The sequence below is a fragment of the Spermophilus citellus genome (genome assembly GCF_964194105.1).
Source record: "Spermophilus citellus genome assembly, chromosome: 16".
Lineage (NCBI taxonomy): Eukaryota > Metazoa > Chordata > Mammalia > Rodentia > Sciuridae > Spermophilus > Spermophilus citellus.
Window position 1 is genome coordinate 72172429 of NC_138196.1, and position 25601 is coordinate 72198029.

General features: G+C 39.2%; 1 protein-coding gene across 10 annotated transcripts in view; it reads left to right on the forward strand.

Moving 5' to 3' along the window:
* The first annotated feature begins 2014 nt into the window (after window positions 1-2014).
* INTS10 (integrator complex subunit 10) overlaps window positions 2015-25601 on the forward strand; it is a 34185-nt gene continuing 10598 nt past the window's right edge. For 3 of the 10 annotated variants that reach the window (XM_081269604.1, XM_081269609.1, XM_081269602.1), the window contains exons 1-13: window positions 2017-3291; window positions 3794-3861; window positions 5194-5297; window positions 5983-6122; window positions 8159-8240; window positions 8730-8870; window positions 10566-10737; window positions 12332-12501; window positions 13761-13894; window positions 17643-17799; window positions 18948-19030; window positions 20053-20205; window positions 23189-23297. In XM_081269604.1, coding sequence (XP_081125730.1) covers window positions 3163-3291; window positions 3794-3861; window positions 5194-5297; window positions 5983-6122; window positions 8159-8240; window positions 8730-8870; window positions 10566-10737; window positions 12332-12501; window positions 13761-13894; window positions 17643-17799; window positions 18948-19030; window positions 20053-20205; window positions 23189-23297 — 1642 coding nt within the window. In that variant the 5' untranslated portion in view covers window positions 2017-3162. Of the gene's footprint in view, window positions 3292-3793; window positions 3862-5193; window positions 5298-5982; window positions 6123-8158; window positions 8241-8729; window positions 8871-10565; window positions 10738-12331; window positions 12502-13760; window positions 13895-17642; window positions 17800-18947; window positions 19031-20052; window positions 20206-23188; window positions 23298-25601 lie in introns of all 10 variants that reach the window. The other 7 variants (XM_081269606.1, XM_081269605.1, XM_081269601.1 and 4 more) reach the window with 6 other exon arrangements.

Sequence of the window (25601 nt, forward strand, 5' to 3'; positions counted from 1 at the left end):
AAGAAGCTGGCTAAAAAATAGCCACAAATCTTACTGTTTTCTGGCAAAAAAAAATCTAAATACATCCAGAGTTCCCTGATTTATCCCCTAAATTAAAATTGTTCATTTACAATGTATATTTAATAGAAGATCCAGGAACAAGTGTACAGCTTTGTTTTTGTTTCTTCAATTTTAAGATGAAAACCTGAAAGTTCAATGACCCACATCAGTCATTTCTGCCATTTGAAAATTCTGATGTGACACTTTTTGTTGGTTGGCTTTTCATAACCATGACCAAACTGTCTCACAAAAACAACTTAGAGAAGAAATTTATTTTGGCTCACAGTTTCAGAGGTCCAGTCCATAGTTGGCTGACTCCATCACTCTGGGCCTAAGTGAGGTGGGACAACATAGCAGCAGGGCCCTGCAGAAGAAGGCTGTTCACCTCACTGCTGACAGGATGGGAGGTGAGGGGGGCACCCATGAGCCAGGATAAAACATAAATCCTAAGGGTACACTTCTAGTGACCTACTTTCTCCAGACCCACCTCACCTTCCTACAGTTACCCACCAGTAATGTATTCAAATAATTAATCTCCTCAAATGGATCAATTCACTGATTAGGTTACAGATCTCACAATCTAATTACTTCACCTCCTGCATTAACACAGGAGCTTTGGGGGGACATCTCCTATCCAAAGCATAACATACCTTATATATTAAAACCAGTGAAATAATGAAAACATATTTAAGCTACAATCTGTTTGTATGACCTACACTTTCTAAAGTAAAAAATATCCTGACTGCTGTTTAAATTCAATTTTCTACCTTCTCCCATTCTACAAAGCCAAAAATATTTGATTGTTGAGTGGAATCAAATCCACATTGAGTGGCCTACAAATCACACATTTAGGGTGTTCCTGGCATCAAGAGGGAAAATAAACAGCATGCTTAGAACCACAAAGGTTCCTGGAGTGCTAATACTACAATGGGTTCATAGTGACAGGATGAGGTTAATGCAGAAAACTTAGCCAAACTTTGCCATCATTGAGGATACTAATGAAACAGAATCAAGTTTTTTAAAAAATATGATAAAGGGGGAAGTCTTAGAAATTTCCATAACTTCACTGGTTGGGTGGCTCACACCTATAATCCCAACAATTTGGGAGGTTAAGGCAGGAGGATCACAAGTTAGAGGCCAGTCTCAGCAATTTAGTGAGACTCTTGTCTCCAAAAAAAAAAAAAAAAAAAAAAAAGAAGGGTCGAGTTTGCAGAGATCTAGCTCAGTGGTAGAGCACTCCTGGGTTCAATTCCCAGTACCAAAAAAAGAAAAAGAAAAAAAATTCATAAGTCTTAAACAATAGCAAAACTAAAGAGCTTAGATATTAATGGATTTGACAGTACTGGTACTTTACATGATATATGCTCTTCTATGTCTGCACTTTTTGATACTTATATCTAAAACTATATACTAATTCACCACAAACAGAATTATTTATTTGTAAATTACTGGAATTAGTAAATAGATATTTTACATATTACAATAAATAGTAATATATTCATATTTATTTAAAATATTTATTTTTTTCATGTAAGTACACTGCAATTTCCATTTTCTATTAAATCAGTTTGGAATTCTTTATCTCTTGGTTTTACATGGCAGTCAGTGGCAACAGAAGTTGATGCAATTTTGCACATGAAACTTGGATCAAAAATCTAATATTCAGAACTCACTTTTTGGGCACATTCTTCCTATTCACCAAATGAATACTGCTTTCTCATCAGAGCACATAAATTAGTATTTTTCCTTCTCTCAAATGTAAAGGTTTGATGAAAGTGACATTGATTTTGTTCCAGGGGTCACAGGCCAGAAATCTGCCTCTTGGGTTCCCAACTAATCATGTCATGCCACTCCAAAAACCAAACAGAAAAAGTAATGGTGGAAAACAGGAAAGAAACTTTAATCAGTACAGCTATACTTGGAAGACAAAGGGCTGTTTCCAGCCCTATCTTCAGGGATAGGGAAATAAACTTCCAGATTGCACAGACAAAAGGGACCAGAAATACCCAGTTCCAGCAGCCCTGTTTAAATAACGTCTATTGATCTCTATCTCAAGATCCATCAGGCAGGTGATAAGGAAGTTGCTGTTGCCAGGGAGTGATTTCAGCTCACCACAAGACATTTATGGACCCGACCTGCAGTTCCTGAAATCCATGGTGACTCAAAAGTAAAGCAGACAGACACAAATGTTCACATTTGCAGACTCATGTGAAGTCAAGAGTTTTTTGGTCTTGTTTTGTTTTCTAAATTAGTAAAAGCAACCTGTAAATCTTGGTTGGAATTCCGGCTAGAGAAGATAATTTAAATCGTGTCGCTACTTTTCCCTTGATCATCTTCGTAGCTCTCACAAGCACCGAAGAAAAAACACTTTCCAAATGTCAGCTGTTCAATAAATGCATGGGTGAATCGGTGAAAAAAGTCTCAAAACGTGGATGGATTTAGGAAAGATAAAGAAGCACCAGACCAAACGCTCCCAACGCTCCTCACCCCACCCAGTCGAGCCCCAGACGTCTGCATGGCTAAGCCGGGAAAATAATTCACGGCTCCGGGGTCCGGGGAGGCTGCAGCACCGGCTTGGGCTGAGAAGCTCCCCCGCAGTCCCGCTCCTTCCCGCCTCTCCGAACACCCCCCGCGTTTCCTCTCAGACTTCTTCCCAGTCTAATCCCCGGATTTTAGGCCTCAGAGGACAACTAGTCACCTCCCATCCCAAGTCTGCTGGTCCCCCCGACTCCTGCCGATGACCGCGGAAGAAACGCGGAGGAAGCCCAGAGCCAAGTAGCTCCAAGTTGCGGGCCTGGCTCCCGCGCATGCTCCCTGACTGGACCAGGGTCAAGCTGGAATCCTCAAGAATGAAATCCACTTCTCCATATTTTGGAGGTAACCCTGCAGAGTCGGTGACCAGCCTCCAGTTTCATGGGAGAGTAAACCTGGCAGTCCCGGAGAGCCGACCTCAGGCGGCTGCTCGCAAAGCCCGGAACACGCTCCCTCTCCCGCTCCACTCCGCGCGCCTCCCTGCGTCTCCGGACATGCGCAGTGGCTCCCCGCGGCGGCGGCGGCTGTAGCCAAGTCTCCGGGCCGGAAGGTCCGGCGGTGTTAGGCTGACGGCTCGCTCGCTCCTGGGTCATGTCGGCCCAGAGTGACAGCGAGTTCCTGGTGCAGCGAGCTCGGGAGCTGGTGCCGCAGGACCTGTGGGCCGCCAAGGCGTGGCTGATCACTGCCCGCAGCCTCTACCCCGCCGACTTTAACATCCAGGTGAGGTCTGGGCCCGCGCGGCCGCCCGCGTGGAGGTGTGAGCTCCGCGCCCGGCCGCCCCGCCCGTCGCACTCCTCCCCACCTCCCGCTCAGCGCGCCGCTCGGTCCACACCCCTCCGCGGCGGAGCCCACTGGAGGTCGCGCTGGTTGGGTCGCGGGGCGGCGTGGTGTGGCTCTGAGGCTGCACAGTTCGGTTTCGCCCCGGGAAGGCCACTCTCCCATTCATTCATCCCAGCGGCAGCCATTTGCTCAGCGTCCCTTACTTTTGAAATGTTATTCCAGTGAGACCTGGGAGCTGGACGGGTGGAAGTGAGCGCAGGGTCACGCTGCTCAGCCCTGGGCAGGGCTGCCACAAGTGTGGTCCCGTGTCACCAGGTGATGCTTTGCTCTCGGGCCCTCCCTTGCCCCGGAGGGGACTCCGTGAAGGCCCACCAGGGAGGCTGGAGGTGATGTAGAACCTGCCCCGGCCCTGGGTGGTGACGGGGCCTGCTGTGTGTTGCAGTATGAGATGTACACGATCGAGCGGAATGCCGAGAGGACTGCCACCGCCGGGAGGCTGCTGTACGAAATGTGAGTGGGCATCACTTACTGAGCTTTTGTTTCAGTGTGTGAAGTGGGAGTTGGGGAAGATCTTAAAAGTTCGTCTGCATCGCTGGTACCCAGAGCTTACTTAGGAGTTTTTTCCTATTGCTGACATGCCTTCTGCAGAGAAGTCATTTTATTCGTGTTAAAAAACTTCTAGCCACTAATTTATTTTGGGGATAAATTATAAATAATATATAATAAACATGTTCATTGCAAAAGTTCAAACAAAACTTAAGTGATAGAGAATAAAAAGTGAAGTCTCTCCTAAACTTAACCAGAGTTAAGTTTTGTATGTGTATCTATATACCTAGACATAATACATATAAATGTTTGAGGAGGGAGAGGCTACAAAAGTGAGGTTAAACTATCCAAATTCTGCAGCTCGCTTTCTTCTTGCATTATGGATGGAGCCCTTTCTATGACAGTATGTCAGGATTCTCTTTGTTGTTTTTTGTGCCTGTAGAGCATCTCATAACCACTCCTTTCTTCTTAGACATTTAGATAGTTTCAAGTTATTTGAAATTTTGTTCAGAATATCAGTAAGTAATTTCTTATTCATCGGAAGAGGATTCTAAGACATATTTCCATAGTTAGAAGGCATGTATATTTAAAATTTTAATCCATTACCAAATTGCTCTCCAAAGTTTTTATTTCCACGGATGGATGTATAAAAGTGCCAGTTTTCCCACATCCTTGCCAACAGTGGATATTATTAATCTCTCTTTCTCTCTTGTTTTCTGTCTTCTTCCTCTTTTTTTTTTTTTTTTTTTTTTTTGAGATGGAGTTTCACTATGTTGTCCAAGCTGATCTCAAACTCTTGGGCTCAAGTGATTCTCCTGTGTTAGCCTTGTGAGTAGCTGGGATTATAGTCATGTGCCACCACTCCTGACTTATTAATTGCTTTTTCATTCTTGCTATCGTACTATTTTTTAAAAAATCTTATGCTACTCATATTACTGGTAAAGTTGAGTATTATTTCAGCTCTTTTTTTTTTTTTTTTTGCAATTTATAGTCTCTGATTTGTCCTTGCCTATTTTTTTCCCTTTTTAGATAGTTTGTTTTAGTCTTGTTGATATTTTTAGTTCTGTATATGTTAGAGGTGCTTGTCTTTTCATTTGTAAAAACTTCTAAAGACTTTTGTGAGTACTCTCATTTTTCTAAACCAGTTTTAATTTTTATGTCTTTATTTTGGTTTGTTTTGCCATATCTAAGTATTCACTTCAAATAAAGAAAAATGTAAAGTTAATATTCTTACTTATTTTTTGGATACTGTATAAAATCTGACATTTTAATTTAATGTACATATTTTAAAAACAGGTTTTTGAGTTTCCCAGACCAGCCAGTGGTATGGAGAGAAATCAGCATTATTACATCAGCATTAAGGAATGATTCACAGGATAAACAAACCCAATTTTTAAGAAGTAAGAATGGAGTAATATTTTAATATTGTATAAGTTATCATTTATGGAATACCAAATCATATGTAGGCATTTCACTAGAAAGTCACATCTGTGGTATTGGTATAAAACACATATGTTTTACTTTTGGCAACTAAAGTCTGTAATGACACTCAGTCCCTTGAATATTTTTAGATCCCTTTAAGTTTTCCTAAAGTATGTGGAGCTATAAGTGAGACAAGGAAATTTATATTTTTAACACATTTTACAGTGACCAGAAAGTATTTGTAGACCTATGCAAAACAAGAGAGGAACTTTTCATAACTTGAAATTTAAAAAAAAAATTTCCGTATTACTATAGCCAATCAAAGATTTCAAATTCAAGATAAAATATAAAGTAGGTGTTGAGGTCATTTTAACTGAAACAAGTGCATATTCTTTGTCTCAACCTGCAACAAGCACTGTTGTGACTGTCCACACATACCATTCTTGTGCTCTAGATTCAGTAAAGCCTCCAAATGTTTTATCATATTTCAGTAAACCTCTTGTTCTAAATACTGTGGAGTTACAAAGCCTACCAGGTTGTAAGTGAAACCTGACCACAGTGATTGGCTATATTGTTCAGTACAAGAAATTGCCTTACTTAACATATTTTGCTTCAGTATTTTCTCTCTGGAAAACATTTTAAAGGTAAATTTGTTGTACCCAGGTTTATTTGAAACCCTTCCTGGTCGGGTCCAGTGTGAAATGTTACTAAAGGTTACGGAACAGTGCTTCAACACGTTGGAACGATCAGAAATGTTGCTCCTTCTTTTGAGGCGCTTCCCTGAAACAGTAGTGCAACATGGGGTAAGATTGATTCTTTCCTTTTTCTTAAGAGAAAATAGAACTGATTATTGACAGATAAATCAGTATATTTAGGAGCTACCCTGTGTATTATACTAACGCAGAGAATCCCAGGAGCTCTGGATAAGGTAGACTTAAATCAAGAGTTTCTTTGTAAGTAAAGCTAAAAGGCCATCACTGTTGGCAAACATTAATTACACATTTTTAGGAGTTGTCTTATCAGTGTAAGGAAATAGACACCACATTCTGACAGTATATTTACTTATAATATTTACAGTGTTTGAATTTAAATGAGAGCCATAATTCCTGGTCTTAACGGAGATGTTTTTCATGTGTTTCTGCCCTATTCTTGCCACATCTGTGATAATTATTGAGTGCTATTGGAGGCATTGGTTAAGTGCTAGGATTTCCTGAAGAAACCAAATCTTAAATATTTCAGTAACTTCTCACAGCCCCGTGAATAATCAGGATTCAAACCCTTCATTCTGGTCATTCAAACTCTATTGGTTTGTCCTTCCAATGCCATCTTTCTGGTTTCTGCACCTGGTTAACCTTTTGTATACTTCCTTATATTTGTTTCTAGGGCTGCCATTATAAAGTAGAAGTGGGGTGTCCTAAAACTCAGAAATTCTCCCACAGTTCTGGAACCTGGAAGTCCAAAAGGAAGATGTTAATGGGTCATGTTCGCCCTAAAGATTCCAGGGAAGATTCCTTACTTCTGATGGTGTCAGAGATCTTTCTTATGCCTCAGCTAGCAGTTGCATCACTCTTATTTCTGCCTCCATTGTCATGTGGGCTTTCCCTGCTCTTCTGTGTCTTTCTCATAAGAACACCAGTCACTGGAGTTCTTGCCTATATGATCAGTATGACCACATCTTAATTCATTATAATTACAAAAGACACTATTTTCTTTAAAGATAAAACATATAACCATGCACCCCATAATGATATTTTGATCAGTAATGGACTGCATATATAACAGTGGTCCATAAGATTATACCACCTAGTGACTATATAGCCATCTTAAGTTGTATAAGTACAATCCGTGATGTTCACACAGTGATGAATTTGCCTAATGATGCACCTCTCAGGCCATATCCCATCAGTAGGTGATACCTGACTATATAAGGTCATATTCTGAGGCTGCGGGTGGATATGAGTTTGGGGGATACTATTCAAACCATTCTACTCCCTGATCATGACTCTAACTTTTAACCTTCTGTGTAGTTTAATATTTTGCATTATTCCACTTCTACCGTAGAGCATTCCAGTGTGGTTGCAAGAAAGACAATGCAAAGATCTTGGTGGATTTTGATAAAGGACTCTACTATACTTGTGCAGCGGTGATGGAAAGATGGCCTTAAAACTCAGACATTTCTGTCTAATCTTGCCCATTCTGAATGACTGGCTGCTCCGCCAAACTCTTGAGAATGATGATTATTGTCCTTCTCATGTATTTGGATATAGAGAATAAAGTTAGTTTCCACATTTCTTAGATAATCTGTTCATCTAGCCAGGCATGGAGGCAGATGGATCCCAAGTTTGAGGCCAACACTGGCAACTTAACAAGACCCTTTGTAACTTAATGAGACCATCTTGAAAATAAAAAAGAGTGGGGATGTAATTCAGTGGTAGAGCACTCTTGTGTTCAATTCCCAGTGCAAAAACAGAAAATCTATCTGTATTATTCTAACTCCAGTTCCAATGCTTCCCTAAAGTTTCTTTAAACATTCTATTAACATTTTAATTTTGCTAGTTTAGTGGGGAATAACTGAGACCAGAGTGGTGAAGTAATCAGATTAACTTGGCCTTCTGGGTTGTATTGCAAATGCATGAGGAAGTTTAACTATATAAACTGTGTAATAAAATACATACTTTTTTTTTTCTTTGTGGTGCTGGGGATTGAATCCAGGGCCTTGTGCATGTGAGGAAAGCACTCTTCTGACTGCGCTATATCCCCAACCCCCATACTATTTGTTCATGTAATTCTGACATCTTAAACTGCACACATTTAAATGGTTAATTTTATTTTGAAACAGTTTGGCCTTGGGGAGGTACTTTTAGAAGCTGAAACTATCGAAGAACAAGAATCTCCTGTTAACTGCTTTAGAAAATTGTTTGGTAAGAAATATTGTATTTTGTGTTACTTCCTTGGGGTGAATAGAGTATGGTGGGATAGGTCATTTGTGGAATGCAGAGGAACTCTTTGTATTATTAAATTTAAGTCTTAAGTTTTTTTTTTTTTTCAATCCAGAAAGCATTTTAAACAACTTTTAGACTTTTAGTTTGTAATATTTGAACTTCTGAAAGAATATGTGCAGCCTTACATGTAAGTGAGAAGCAAGATCATAGCTATCTGAGTCCACTCACACCACCCAGTGTGAGTGCTGGACCTTTTCCCACAATTTTGGATCTGCTTGGGCATTTTTTCACTGCCTCCTTTCACTAGTAACCCTTTGCATGGCGATTTTTTAAAAAAGTGTGCCATAAGGGTTTTTCCTGTATGTTTTAGATGCTACATTAAATGAGCTCTAATGTGGATTTTGTTATTGCCAGAACCCTAGGGTAGACAACTTGATCATATTTTTCTTATTTTTTCCCCTTCCACAGTTTGTGATGTCCTTCCTCTAATAATTAACAATCATGATGTTCGGTTGCCTGCCAATTTATTATATAAATACTTGAACAAAGCAGCTGAATTTTATATCAACTATGTCACTAGGTCTACTCAAATAGAAAATCAGCATCAAGGTAAGTGGGACTATCCTGCAATTTTATTTAGATAGATTTAGTAACATTGCAACTTCAGAAATCCCTTATCAATTCGATTCCTGTCCTCTGAATGCATATAGTTTGACAGTTTTTCTAAAGGATGTTATCAAGAAAACAAAGTATTACATTAGAGATGAGCTATTTCAAGAACCCTTGATCAAAACATTCTAGTTGCTGACCTGTAACATTAATGCACTTAACTCTTATAGGTACCACAGCTCAAAATTCACTTTCTTCTTAGACCAGAGGCCAGTTGAGATTCACATACACAGTCATGTATTGCTTAGTGATGGGAATGCCTTCTGAGAAATGTGTTGTTAGGAGATTTCATGATGCAGACATCAGAGAGTGTATGTACATGAACCTAGGCGGGCACAGCCTGTGACACACCTAGGCTGTAGAGTTGAGCCTGTTGCTTCTGGGTGCTAACCCTGTGCGGTGTGTTACCGCACTGAATACTGCAGGCCAGTGTAGCACAATGGGAAATATTTGTCTAAATAGATCTAAATGTAGAGAAGGTCCTGGGACAGGACTGTACACTACTGTAGACTTTATAACACTGAACACTTAGGCTACACTAAACTTATAAAAATTTATAAATTTATAAAAATGTATTACTGAAGTAATAAATTAACGTTAGTTTACTAAAGATTTTTTTATGTGTGTGTATGTGTGTGTGTGTAGTACTGGGGATTAAACCCAGAAGGTCTCTACTATTGAGCCACATTCCAGACCCCTGTTTTTCATCTTTATAAACTTTTTTCTATTAATTAAAAAAAATTTTGCTACACCGGGTGGTGCACACCTGTAATCCTAGCAACTCAGGAGGATAAGGCAGGAGGAAAAGGCACCCTCAGCAATGGTGAGGCACTAAGCAACTTGGTGAGACCCTGTCTCTAAATAAAATAAAAAGTAGGGCTGGGGGTGTGGCTTAGTGGTTGAGTGCCCCTGAATTCCAATACTTGGTACCTCCTCCCCAATTTTTTTTTACTATGCTGCACACACATACTAGCCATGGCTAAGCAGAGCCAGGATCATCCATATCACTGTTTTGTACGTCCACATCTTGAGCCACAGGAAGGTCTTCTAGGGCAGTAGCATACATGGAGCTGCCAGCTCCTACACTAGCGATGCCAGTGTTATTTTGGAGTCCTTTCTGAGGGACCTGCTGGAAGCGCTCGAGGAGTTGTCACTCTTTTCAGAAATACGTCCATGGTACTTTGCTTATTTTTTTCCCCCATGAGATTTCCTTTTAAATAGAAATCACACCATGATCTTTTCTCTCCATTAATGAAACCCTTTGGGTATTGGAACCCATGTTTTCAAGCCTGTTAGGGAACTTGTTGAGGTCTACAAAAGCTGCTAAATCTTTCATTGTGAATTTTATTGGGGGTTCTTCTCTTGCAATTTCCTTTTTTCTTATGTCTTCTTTAGCTCATATTCACTAGGTAATAGGAGTTTTTCAGCTGCATTTAATCCTGTGGGACTGCGGTTGTGTGAGCAGTCCATCATTGACCGAAGCATTAAGATGCATTAGGTGACTGTGATGTGTTGGGGTTCTGCACTCTGTTCTTTTGAATGAGGAGTTAGACCTTTCTTTATGAAGTTACTGTTTATTACATAAATAGTAAGTAGTGATGTTAATTGTAGGCTATTTTTTTCCTCACATCTCAGGTGCCCAAGATACGTCTGATTTAATGTCACCTAGCAAACGTAGCTCTCAGAAGTATGTAATAGAAGGGCTCACTGAAAAGTCATCCCAGATTGTGGACCCTTGGGAGAGGCTGTTTAAAATTTTGAATGTTGTTGGAATGAGATGTGAATGGCAGATGGATAAAGGAAGACGGTAATAGTTTATTTCTGAAATTGCCTATCAAATTTTTTGATTGTGTAATCTTGGGATCCTTGTTAAAAAAAATTACTTTTCTTTTTTAATTCCTTTATTTATTTAATGTGGTGCTGAGGATTGAACCCAGTGCCTCACATACCATGGCTCAAACCCAGAGCTTCATGCATGCTAGGCAAGCACTCTACCATTGAGCTACAGCCCTAGCCCACAAAAATACTTTTTTAAAACTAATATAATGCATAGGTATACTTATTTGGGGGAAGATTTTGTAATATTTAATATTTATGCAAAGAGTGTGGTTTTTTACTTTATTAAATGACTCCTAGTTGAAATATAGACTCATAAAAAGATATTGAGTTTGAAGCTTTCCATGATAGTTCAGAGAAAAGAAAAGTTACTTGACATGTGTCTGTCATGAAACCTTGGTCTGATTGCTGCCCTAATTCAAAAGCAGACATTTTCAGACTACAAAAAGTAATTTTAATATGAATAAGACACTTCTTAAAAGAAGAAATTCAGATGGACAACAAATTTGTGAAAAAATGCTGAACTTCATTAGCCAGCAGGAAAATGCAAATCAAAACCATAATGAGCTATTACTCCAGTTAGAATGGCTCTTATGAAAAAGATAAAAAATAACAAATTCTCATTAAGATGTGAAGAAAAAGGGGTCTTATACACTGTTGGTGGGAATGTAAATTAGTGTAGCCACTATGGAGAACAGTGTGGAGATTCTCCCGGAAGACTGAAGGTAGGAATGCTGCATTGATCCATCTCTTCCATTTCTGGATATTTTATCCTAAGAAAATGAAATGAGCATGTCAGAGACAACTGCAATGTCCAAGTTCATTGCTTCACTATTCACAATAGCTAAAATGTAGAATTTTCCTAGGTGCTCAACAGATAAATTTGTATAAAGAAAATGTGGTATTTATATGTCATAGAAGATTATTCAGCTTTAAAGAAGAATGATATCACTTGTGACAAGGGATAGAATTGGAGGACTAAGTGAAATAAGTCAGATACAAAAAGACAAATATCACATATTCTTTCACATGTGGGTGTTGAGAAAAATCAATTAGAATGTATTACAGTGATTACTAGAAGGTAGGAAGGGTAGAAGAAAAGGATAGTAAGAGGTTAGATCACAGCTTCCCAAACACAGTTAGATAGAAATAATAAGTATTCTACTGAATAGTGGAAGCACAGTAGTTCACAGCAAGGTTTTCTTTCTTTTTTTTTTTTTTTTGAGGGGGGTGGGGTGCTGGGCAAGTATCTTACTGCTGAGCAGTGTTATCCCTATCCCCACAACAACTTCTTATATATTTTATGAATAACTAGAAGAGAGAAATACAAAGGCTCCAAACCCACTTGGTTATAAAGGAGTTGGAAACTAAATTATCCTGCTTTGATCAGGACAGATTATACAGATGTATTGATATATACCTATAGCAGATGCCTTAAATATGTATATTAAAAAATAACTTAAACAGTTGCATTTGGTAAATGTAGATTCTATCAGAGCCTTTCTTTAGACTTTTTGCTGAGGAGTTCAAATAACTGATACATTTTATCATCCTCTGTCTTTCAGAAGCTATAGTGACATATTGCATAGAATGAAGGATCTCTGCAGATACATGAACAACTTTGATAATGAAGCACATGCAAAATATAAAAACCAAGTGGTTTATTCTACTATGTTAGTCTTCTTCAAGAATGCATTCCAGTATGTCAACAGCATACAGCCATCTCTCTTCCAAGGTTGGTTTACCATCTTTTTTTAGAGTTTTCTAAAATACTTGTTTAGTAGGGATGGTGAGGAGGACACAGCTGTTTAATTTCACCTTTGTTTTTGGATCTAGAAACTGTAGAGTAGTACTTGTGCTCTTTGTGGCTGGTGATTTATTTTGACTTAGTTTGGCTTAAGTTGGTAGTTTTTAATGTAATGTTTTATTTAAAATTCCTATGTCAAAGGTTATAGTGGTACTTGTGAAACTAAATAACAAATCACATGTCACTATTTTGAAAAAAGAGCAGATGTAGCAAAGAATTTAAGCAGAGTGGATCTCCCTGGGAGTAATGTTACCCTCCAGAGGATATTTGGGAATGTCTAGAGACATTATTTATTGCCACAGCTGGGTAGGGAGGAGTTACATCCAGTTACCTATTAGCATCCAATAGGTAGAGGCCAGGGATGGTACCAAACATCCTCCAGGTCACAGGACAGCCCAGAAGGTTAATAGTGACAAGGTTGAGAAACCCTGGTGTAAGTTATTTGTCCATATTTTGACTGAATGGTGTGGATTAAATTTACAAAATAAAGTTTACAAAAATTTACAAAGACATTACCATAGGCAAAGATTTAAGTGAGATGTTAAATAATGTGAATTAGTTCTAGAAAGTTTGAAAAATAGATATAAGAAGGTAAAGTCACCCACAATAATTGTACTTTTGTGTATTGCCTTATAGTTTTTCATGTTCTTATTTTGTTTGGAGTTTATAACCATATGTGTAGTTTTGTTATCTTTTTATAGTAATTTTATGACTCATGCTTATTGTAAAAAAAAAAAAAAAGTTAAGAAACAAAACAAATACAAAGAGGAGTGATCACTTGCTTTCATCAGTGAGAGAGAACATTTATTAACCATTTAGTTTTTTCCTACATATGTATACTTGTTTGTTCACCTATTCAGGATCACAGTGAACAAGTTTTATTTTGTTTTTTGTTTGTTTATTCATTTTAAGAAATGATACTTTTTAAAATATGTTCTAATTAGTTTTACATGACAGTAGAATGCCCATGATACGGCATACATAAATGGAGTATGACATATGTACATGCATGACTATATGATGAAGAATCCCACCATCATATAGTCATGCATGTACATAGGGTAATAATAATGTCTGATAAATTCTAATGGGCTTTGTTTTGTGTGATGATTGCCACACTTCAGCTAATATTAAGTATCGTTTTTCTTGCTACGTTTTTTACATTTGGTGTTTTCCGCCACCCATAGGTCCCAATGCTCCAAGCCAAGTTCCCCTGGTTCTTCTTGAAGATGTATCAAATGTGTATGGTGATGTAGAAATTGATCGCAATAAACACATACATAAAAAGAGGAAACTGGCTGAGGGAAGAGAAAAACCCATGGTAAATCCTTTCAGATACAATTAACAGTATGTGTTTATGGTTTGCTAGCCATGAATTTTGTAAAATATAGTTTCAGAACTCAATTGATAAAGCTTATTTGTTCTTTTAATTATACAGTATAATCATAGTATAAATGGGGGGGGGTCTCACTGGAGACAATCTTATTTCCAAGAAACATTTGGCAATATCTAGAGGCATTTTTAATTGTCACAGCTATGCTCTGGTTGGGGAAGGGCTGTTAATTAGGTATCATCTAGCAAGTAGAGGCCAGGGATGGTGTCAAACATCCTCTAGCTCAAAGGACAATCCAAAAGATTAATAGTGACAAGGTTAAGAGACCCTGTTATAAGTTATTTGTCTATATTTTGACTGGATGGCGTGATTTTAATTTGCGAAACAAAGCCAAGATGACATTGCACATGGAGCAGGGTGCTATAGTGGGTACTGGCCTCAGAAGGGCAAGGGCCAAGGTGTAGGAGTAACCTGAACAACTCACATGCAGTGTAGGAAGGCTTTCATGGAGGAGCAGCATTGAAATCTGCCTGTAAGGGTGTAGGATTTTGTCACCTGGAATTGGGAGGTAGATTTTGTTGAGAGGGGACCATGTGCACAAAAACACAAGAGGCCAGAGAATGTGAATTTTCTATCTTCTAATCCAGCTAGGCGGCAAGCCTGTGCAGGACAGCGATTTCCTTTCTTATAATAAAGTCAGTAGTGAAGGCCAGTGTGTACAGGAAAGTGGAGAGGCCCTGGTTCAGGAGTCAGCACACTTCTCTCAGTGGTCAGGTAATAAATATTTTCAGCTCTGTTGTTATAGTGCAAAAACATCGACAGACAATGCATGAACAACCACCATGGTTATGTTCCAATAAAACTTTATTTACAAAACAGGGTTGGTCTCACAGATGGCAGTTTATTAATCCCTGCTGTCGTCAAAATGCCCAAAGGGAACCAGGAGCCTCACCTATTTTTTTCCTTCCTCTTCCCATATTTTCAGTTTCTTGACTCACATTTCTTAGTCCTTGAGTAGCGCTTTTGAGGATCCTGGGTATGATGAGAAATGTGCTTAAGGTTCCATTAATTCAAAGTCTCTAAAGGCTCTGTAGTAAGAGGGTGGATTGGAGCCAGGAAGACATAAAACTCTTCTGAATTCTCATAGGTTAATAACCCTTGTTATATTTCCTCTCAGAAATACACAAACAGTTCTGCAGATGATTTGAGGTCTGACCATGAGCCCCAAGTTGACAACTCTTCTTACCAGGTTCTCTCAGATGCCCTGTGTCTGCTCTTTTTTTCTTGCCTGACATTCCTGGGTGGGGAGATCTCATCAGTGCTCCTTGATGCCTTATCTAGGTGCTTCATGAAGACTTCACACATCCCTTTCTCTCATGTAGGAACAGGTTTTATTACTGGTGTTAAATAAAAGTAACGACTTGTCTCCTTATAATTCAGTATTTAACAGCCCCAAACCATCATTTTCTCTCCTTTCTTGCCATTCGCTCTCTGGTTCAAACCAACAAAATTTCTGTGCTAGACAATCAGTGGTCATTCTGTCTCCCATCTTGCACCCTTGCTCCCCATAGCCTCTCCTCTACCCTGCAACCAGGAATCTTTTGAAACATGAATCAGATATCACACTCCTGCTTTACAACCTCTGACAGCTTCCTGTGGCACTGAGACTAAAGCCAGAGCTTGCAGAGCCATCCTGAGCCCTCTTCCTTCTGCAGGTGCACCTGCAGTAGGTACTGTGTGTCCTCACACCTGACTTGCCTCCCAGCCTCATCCCTTGTCCAGGGTGTGCTCTGTGATTTTCTCTCAGTTCCAGGCTGGAGCCTTGTCACTAAGCCCCAGCCCAAATGTTTCTCCCTCTAAAGCCTCTCCTGAAAAAAAAAAAAAGCAAAGAAAAAAAAAGAGAAAAAAAAAAAAAAACTCTCCTGAGCACTCATCTTAAGGAACTGCCCAGTGGTTTCTTTTTTATTAACTACTATCTATTCTTATTTATTTGCTTTTTGATTTCCTAGCTGTGTCCCTTCACTACAGCACAAGTTCCATGGGGCCAGGGACTTTGTCTGGTACACTAGCGCCCTGGTGGGCGTCAGTGGATGTGTGGTGAAAGAGTAAATTCACATAGATTTGGGCAGTGCCTCCCCACCTCGTACACGCTTGAGTATGTCCCCTGCAGTTAGGAGAACTGCTGCTTCAGCACATCCCCTTAGAGCTTCAGAGGGTGCTTATCATCTCAAAAGTAATTTCTTAAGATTTTACAAACTATTTGGAATTCCATATAATTTCCCCAACATTTGGAGTCCTTCACAAATTCCTGGTCTCATTTGGAGTCAGAAATGTTTTTTAAGTTGCAACAGTTAAAAAATACACAGCATTCATAATGTTGATATTAGATTGTCACTGCTTGGGAATAAACAGGACCCTGAAGAAACAGTATACCTGAGAGAGAGGTTTGACTTGTGGAAGGGCACATGTCAGTCCTGAGGGAGAGCATAGGGTAGGTAGAGTCCCCAAGCACAAGGAGAAGCAGGAGAATACTAAGCTGTGGAAGTGGGTTAGGGGAGACACTGTGGGCATGCTGCCTGTCTCAGGGGAGATTGGCATAGGGAGCAGCGCTTTTAGCTAAAGCATTTATACATATTCACAATGACCTTAATGTGGTGAAAATCTGTAGGAATGATTTAATTTGGTTATGGAAGCTGTAAAATCACTTAGGTGGAATAAATATTCAAGAAGTTCTCAGCAAAATAAAATGCAGCGGAACCGTTTCACCCTCACTATACTTGGGCAGCACAGCTGGCTGTTCCCAGGGTACTGGTGACCATTGCCTTCTCTGCAGCCCACTCTCTTCTTTGGCTTTATAAGCCTTGAGATGAAGAGCAAAAGAAGTAGAACTCCGACTTGTAAATCACAAGGGTGTTACTGGATGAGCACATACAAATTTCTGACCATACACCTTCAACGGGAGAGTGGAGCTAACCAGGGTGGCCCTGGAGAGGAGTTATGAGTGGTGTGTTTCTCGGACAGAATGTCTTTGGGGGCTTAGGCTTTGAATTTTTTCATAGTACATGACTGTTTTTTAGGAAGCAAATTAAATAATGTCACATATTTAGGGGGAAAAGTGAATCATGAAGCAAGTACTATTTAAGCTATATCTCTAAATTGAAGAATCTAATTTTTTGGCTTTTATAAAAACTGATGTTTTGAAATTATTGGAAAATAAGACTTTATCATCAAAAAAATTTAATTTTAAGTCAAAGCTGAATGTAAGAATATAAAGATGACATTTTTAATTAAAGCTGAATTGTTAAATTTAAAAGATTTTATTATACTCATAGAATATTCTTTTTTTTTAAAGAGAGAGAATTTTTTAATATTTATTTTTCAGTTTTTCGGTGAACACAACATCTTTATTTTTTTTTAAGTGGTGCTGAGGATCGAACCCAGCGCCCCACACATGCCAGATGAGCGCATTACCGCTTGAACCACATCCCCAGCCCGAATATTCTTTTTTTAATATTTATGTTTTAGTTATAAGTGGACATAATACCTTTATTTTATTTTTATGTGGTGCTGAGGATCAAATCCAGTGCCTCATACATGCTAGGCAAGTACTCTACCTCTGAGCCACAACCTATTCTTTGATATAAAATCCATGGAGGCAGAATTAGCAACAATAAATATAATGTTGTGGCATGTGTCTACTCATAACTTTGAATTTATTATGTTCACATTTTCAAAGCAGAGTTCAGATGACGAAGAATGTTCGACAAAAGGAAGAAATCGTCACATTGTAGTTAACAAAGCAGAACTTCCAAACTCCATTGAAGTGTTAGAAAGCTTTAAATTGGCCCGGGAGAGCTGGGAGCTTCTCTATTCCTTAGAGTTCCTTGACAAAGGTGAGAATGTGCTTGTGATATTGGTGGTGTTTAAGTTTTTTTATATAAAATCATGCTAGAAAATCATGTTACTTGAAATGTCAAGTGTATTATGGCTAATTAAACTGATCACAGAAGCTCACACATTTTATAGAATTCTTTTTTGAGCACAATATCTTTTTAGTTAACATTTAAACAACTGTTGACTTCTTAGCTCCCACTCAAAGGGTCTGTTATAATCAGATTGGGGTGGGCTTGAGGGAGTTTCAGTCTTTTTTTTTCTTTAATATTGTGTTGCTGGATTCCTATTTTTGTTTGTGTTTCTGGCTGGGTTTCTTTGAGTTGTTCTTTCTTGTTGTTTTGAGTCTTCTTCAGCTGTATGTGTCTAAGAATACAAAAGGTATTTCAGTTTTTATCTTCACCGACTCTGTTGCCTAGAACACTCATCCAAAAGCTGTAAAAAAAAAAGCATTTTTTAAAAAGTATGGACATAAGATTAGAGGTGTTTTTATTTGCATAACATTTAAGTCTTTGAACATTACTTAGAGTTCACTAGCTCTTTGCTGACCAAGCATCATTACTGTACTTTGGAATCAAGGCCTGATGCTTTCCTTGTAGCAGTGGACACTCCTCCCAGCCTCCTGTCACATGCTTAGATAGAGCCCATGGGCAGGTGTGTCATGTTGTGTTTCCTAGGTCAGTGAAGCATCAAGCAGTTTCTCTTTGTTGCATCTAAAGTAGGAATACATATGTGACTATTTGAAGGAGATTTTTCCCATAATTATAAACTTATTTTTAAAAAACTTCTTAGTATCATTGTATGTTTATTGTTTTAACTGGGTGAAAATGAAGTGGACCTTTTCAGTGGAGAGTAAAGTAGTTTGGAAGATAAATAAGGTGATACAAGAAGAGCACAACTCTTGGCACATAAAGTGTGTTTGCACATGTTGGTGTCTCACAAAAAATGCTGCTCGTGTATTACTGATAAGAGTTATGTTCTAACTTTACTTTCCAACTGAAGCTCTGGAATGTGGTTTTAGAAATTAGTCCAAATTTACTGTGCAGCTCTTGGTAATTTATCTGTTGTTCTTACTTGCTGGGTTTGTTAGTTTCATTTCCCCTTCTATGTTACATGTTTTTGGTGAATTTGCTTTTGAATTCTCACTTAGAATTTACAAGAATTTGTTTGGCATGGAAGACGGATACGTGGCTATGGCTAAGAATCTTCCTCACGGATATGATCATCTACCAGGTAGAGCGGTATGCGGGTTCCCGTGTCTGCACAGGATGATGATTGTCTCAATCAGACTTTAACCTACAAGGCGCGTCGTGTTCCCCCATGGGCTGCGTTGTTGCTCATTCACAAGGCTCAGTTTTCAGTGGCTAAGAGATTACGATCCACTTTCACCTCCAGGTACCTCCAGAGTGACCAGGCCATCCCTTCCCATGTTGCCCTTGGCGTGTCCAGGCACAGTGGAAGTGCAATTTTTAGTTTCAATAGAAGATGAATACTTCTCAGCCCTTTTTCACTCTGCTCTGGTGGAATCCAGCCTGCCCTTCACCAGCTTCTTAGACCTAGAATAGTGAACGCAGACAATTTGCTAATGAGATGTAGAAATGGAGAGGTTGCTGCAGCCAACCTTCTTAAAGGACAAATGGCGTTAGTAGTAAAATACTTCTGTCAAGAGCTTGTGTTACTCTCTCTAGTTTTAAGACTTAAGACCAGGAAAGAAGGTCTTTGTATAGTCAGCTTCCATATCTGGGCATTCTGCATGCACTGATTCGACCCACTGTGGATAAAAATGTTTGGAAAACAGATCATGTCTGTACTGAACCCACAGACTGTTTTTCTTGTCATTAGTCCCTGAACAATGTCAACTATATGTGTAATACCTACATTGTATTATGTATTGTGAGTAATCAAGAGATGATTTAAAGTGTGAAGGAAGAAGTATGTAGACTATATGCCAGTACTACATGGTTTTATGCAAGGGCCTTAAGCACCTACAGATTTTGGTATCTGCCGGGATCCTGGAACCAATCCCCTGAGGATTCCCAGGGATGACTGTATTATAAAATACTTCCATAATGAACTTCATCTAGCTTTAAGTAAGTCGATTAGTTCTGTTGCCGTCTCCTATTGTTCTACTTAGCTGATGCTACAGAGGTCACTTATTTGTAGTTGTTTCCTGGTAGCTGTATTTACTCTGGGAGCTTTGGGTGTTTGTGGGTATTAATGGCATTGTTTATTCCTCCTGCTGTTCTCTCTCTTAGGGTCAATATAAAAAGGCGATAGCCAGCCTCCATCATTTAGCAGCTCTCCAGGGATCACTCTCTCAGCCACAGATCACAGGACAGGGGACTTTGGAGCATCAGAGGGCACTCATCCAGCTGGCGACCTGTCACTTTGCCCTGGGGGAGTACAGAGTAAGTGTTAGGCACCTTGCGTGGAGCCCCAGGTATTCCAGACCACCCTGCGCTTTCTCTTCCCTAGAATGGCTTTTTAATTCAGTGCATGTTTTTCTGCATTTGATCTTTCTGCCTGGATTTAGTACTTAGTCTGTTGGCAGAAACCACAGTGATTTCATTTTACTTAATTTTCTCTTTACTATAACTTCCCTGAAATTAGTTCAGTACAGTTCAAATTTCTTATTCATGGTTCAATTTTGTTGGAAGGCAATTTAAAATTTTTTTTGCCTGGTATCTCTTTATTTTATTTTTCTTATTTATTTATTTATTTATTTTTCAGCGTCACATCTCTTTAAAGTGTAATCAGTTCTGTTGGGCTTAGAAAGAAGAGGCCTTCACTAATGGGAAATGGAGGATTGATATTTAGCTCATCCAGACCTCAGGATCTCTTTTTGGGTGTTGAGGACACCATAGGGTATTGCAGGAGCAGGTTTGTGAATGGATCTGTTTGCTCCCAGAGGCTGAGTCTTGCTGCAGGGCAGGGACCACAGTTTTTATCTTTGAATTTCTTATAACAGCTACCACAGTGATTTTCACAGCAGGAATACACAATAAACTTTTTAATTCAATTAAAATTAGATTTTTTTATGTATGTATGTACTGTATAAATTCAAGGCCACTATTTAACACACAGATTCTTATTTCTTTTCATGTCTATGTTAAATTTGTTACTTTGTGATTAAAGTTCCTAATTTTTTAACTTGAACTCTGAAATGATTTATAATTGCTGTGATGATTTTTGCAGAAATAATTTAGTAATATTAAACTATGAACATTTAAAATTGAAGATGCTTTTCCATTATTACTCATGCAATTATCAGGTACTTGATTCTAAGTTTCAGTTAATTCCTTTTGAGAACTTGAAAGAGCACAATTTATCCTCAGGTATATGTATATGGATACAGGTATATGTATATGGATACACACACACACGTATACATGCATACATATATAAAAATATATGCCACATAGAATTACCAAGACATGGTGTACTGCTCTTCATTGTACTAAGGTATACAACATAAGTTTATAGATGTTATTAGGCCAGGGATTCAGGTTCCACTTCTAAGCTGACCACCCTCAGGCCTCTATTGCAGTGGTAACTTACCAGATCTCCTGAATCTCTGGATGCCTCTCTTCAGCTTAGACTCCATCCATCCAGGTGTGAGTTTTCTTAATTCTCTGGCTGTTTTAGTCTACTTAGGCAGCTGTAAAAATAAAGCCATAGCCTGAGTCGCTCATAAAAACAGAAATGTACTTCTCACAGTTCTACAGGTGAAGTCCCAGGTCGAGGTATGGGCAAAGTCAGTGTTTAGTAAGAACCTGCTTTCTGGTTTATAGGAGGGACAGGGGAGCTCTCTGGGGTCCCTTTTGTAAGACCCTCATGACCTACTCACCTCCCATAGGCCCTACCCTCCTGGTACTCTGACATTGGATGCTTGGTTTTAATATATGAGTTTTTAGTGGGGGAATGGGAGGGGGAGTACGCACCACAGACATTTAGACCACAGTAGCGACCCTTAGATGTGGAACTCTGAGTCATGGTTCACTCTTGATCAAGCCAGTCTTTCTAATTCTTCCAGTATGATATTAAAGTATTTTCATTGTCCCCACCCAAATCTCTGCTTTTCAACTGAGGAATAGTCTTTTTTCCAAACTTATAAAATCATGGTCATTGTGTCTAAGATAACTGCTTTCCTCATTCCACTTAACTGAAGTGTTAGCTTTCTATGAGCTCAGTGTTGGACCAGGCTTTGGGGTGGGGTATATGGGATCCTTGCATCCAGAGGTGGCACAATTGGAGTTGGAGAGACAGTATGAATGTTTATCTAGGTTAAAATAAAATATTGTTATGCCCAGGCATTTGCACAGTAGACATTTGGGGAAGGCACTCCATGTACTGGCTCTGGGATGCTGGGCCAGTTGCCTCCCTTGGACTGACTACCTCTTAACCACCAAGGTACCCGTCTCTAAGCTAGAGAGTTTCACAACCCCATGGCATGGGTCCCAGATGTGCTAAGATAGGGATTCCTCAGCCCTCAGGGCAGTCGGTAGTGGCCTAGGGCAGCTAGAACTGCCCAGGGTCAGTGGCCGCCAGCTTGGAGCAGCCATGCAAACACTGTTTTCTGGGTTTGCTAAGCCATGAGGAAGGCTGGGAAGCATGGGTTAAAGCTCCTCTCCTCATGGGCAACATGGAGATAATAAAGGGTTGCTCCCTGCACAGAAGGTGCTCACTAAAGGGAATCTAGCCACTGGCATTAGAATTGGAATAGACAGAAAGCTGGTGAGCAGCAGTGCCACTTCCCTGGGGATCCAGCCTGCTCCCAGGCATTCCCTGCTTCTCTCACCTTGGAGTCTGCATCTGTACGGTCCCTACCCTCTCCTCTCAAGTAAACTAACCAAACCAAGATGCAGCCCTTCCTCACATCTCCGTCTCCTGCTTTCACAGGAGAATCCCCTGGGAGGGATTCTCTTAGAGAATCCCCCCTCCCTGCCGTAAAGCTGGGATCAGGATGACCTCTGTGCCCAGAGCTTTTCCTGCTGGTCTGGCCGGTGTGTTTCTGTTATTTTTCTAGCCTGTGAGTGCATGGCTATGAGGCAGGGCCACCCTTCTTCTAGATCCTGCTGTGCTGTCGAACACTTGGTGATTTTGTTAATACTTGGTTAATTTTTAAGTTTTGTCCTTCTGTTTTCTAATAGCAAAGAATGGATTCTCGTCCCCTCTAGTGTGTAGATTAAATCTTGCTGTTACTTTTTTGGTACTTGCTGTGGAGACAGTGGTGATGCTCCCTGGGAGACCGTGGTGGTGCTCCCTCAGAGACCATGGTATTAAGGCAGAATCTCGGTGCCTGGTTATTTGCTAGAAATATTTGTCGTTCTGTTTATTTGATTCAGTTCAGAAAGCTCATCAGGTTCATTCTTTTGGTTTTATGTTCCTCAGATGACGTGTGAGAAAGTCCTTGACCTGATGTGCTTCATGGTACTCCCCATTCAAGATGGAGGCAAATCACAGGAGGAGCCCTCAAAAGTGAAGCCCAAATTTAGAAAAGGTACAGTTTCAAGTCTTACTATTCTTTGGTAAAAATAGCTGTAGGACGTAAGGCTGAGGTGTGCTTTACAGTTCCTGGTGAGACAAGATTGCAGGGCTCCCCAAACTGGATTTTCTGGAAAGCTAATGCCTTTCCAGATTGTTCTTCACAGAGCAGCTGTCAGCCCATCTTCCAAAGCCCCCACTTCCTTGGTCTGTATCTCTGAAGAATATCAGTAAACTCTCTCCTACTGTGGCCAATTCTAGGAAAACTGTAGATGACTGATTAGGAAGTCTGTCTCTGCACAGCCCTTGCGGGCCATTTTGGGCTTTACGTCAACTTTCATGTTGCTTGAAAAACTAAATTTATAAGTAAGTTTCTACCTTAAAATTAGAACAAGATAAGCAAATTAAACCTAAAAAACATCGAAGACGGGAAATTATAATTCAGGAACGGAAATCAATGACGTGGAAACAAAATAAGGAAAATTAATAAATCCCTAAATAGTTTTTTTTTAATTTTCATAAAATTGATAAACCTCTAACAAAATTAATCAGAAAGAAGATTAACACAAGTTATTATTCTCAGGAATGAAAAGGTAAATGTCATTAAAGATTCTACTGAAATCAAACGATAGTAAGAGAATCATTTATGCCAATAAATTTAACCATTTAGATGAAATGGAGAAGTTCTTTGAAAAGCACTACTTACCAAAACTGACAGAAAATAATGTAGAAAAAAATGAATGTCCTTATAGCTAAAAATGTAAGTTTGTCATCCAAAACCTTCCCACAAAGAAAATTGTAGGTCCAAATGACTTTACTGATGAATTTTATCAATTTAAGAAGATGTATCACCAATCCAATTCAATTTCTTTCAGAAAAGATTACTTGCTCATTTTTTAAGGCCGGCATAACTCAATAGCAAAATCAAATAAACGTTTACAAGAAAAAAGAACATTAAAGGCCAGTCTCTACCATGCATGCAGATGCACATACTTAATGAAATATTAGCAAATGGAATATAGCAATGTGTGAGAAGGATAATACATAAGACCAATGTGCCAGGAATGTGAAGGCAGTTTAACATACCAAACAATGTAGTTCATCACGAAGCAATTAAAGGAGAAAAATCATTCTGATTCTTAATGGACACAGAAAATAGTACCTATTTGTGATAAAAGTAATCTTAGCAATCTAGAAAAAGAAGGAAATGTTCTCAAAATCTTTGTGTGTGTGTGTGTGTGTGTGTGTGTGTGTGTGTGTGTGTGTGTGTTTGGTACTAGAGATTGAATTCAGGGGCACTCAGCCACTGAGCCACATCCCCGGCCCTATTTTGTATCTTATTTAGAGGTGAAGTCTCACACTGAATTGCGCCTCGCTTTTGCTGAGGCAGGCTTTGAGCCCGCGCTCCTCCTTCCTCAGCTTCCCAAGCCGCTGGGAATCATGTCTAACATAAAATATTGAATCTTTCATCTAATACAGAAATGTCTGCTCTCACCACTCCTGTTCAACATTCTGGAGATTATAGCCAGTGTAGTAAGGCTAAGAAATAGGAATAAAGGTTTTAAAGATTTAAAAAGACTATTCATAGGTGTGACATTACAGTCACATACTTGGCTATGTAGGAAAGCCTGTGGAATCTCCAAAAAGCTACTAAAACTAATGGGGAGAGCCAGAGATATATTGCAGGGGCAGAGAGCTTGCCTGTCATGCATGAGACCCTGGGTTTGATCCTCAGCATTGCAAAAACAAAACAAAATAAAAAGTAATAGGTAAAATTTCCAAGATACTTCAATGCAAAAGAGTAAATTCAATTCATACATGGTAGTAATAAGCAATCGAAAAATGAAATTTTTTGTTTCTGTTTATAACAACCTAAAAAATAAGGCATACAGGAACAAATTCAATAAAAGACATGTAAAACCTCCACTTCGTATATTATGAAACATTTCTGAGAGAAATTAATGTTGAACTTTGACATTTGATAGATCACATTTACAAAGTCAGAAGATTCAGTTTTGTTAAGGAACCATTTCTCCCTAGATTTGTCTATAGATTCAATGTAATCCCAGCAAACCCCAGCAGACTTTTTTTAAGGGACACGCTGAGTATAAAATCTATATGGAAATGTAATCTAGAGTTATGAACACAGTTTCAAAAAAGACAAAATTGGATAGTGTAGGCTACATGATAAGTACTACTCAGTATAAAAATGCAGCTGTCAGAACGGTATAGGTGTAACAGTGGAGAATCCAGGTGTAGAGCCACACAGATATGGTCAGATGATTTCTGACAAAAGTACCAAAGTAATTCAGTAAGGAAA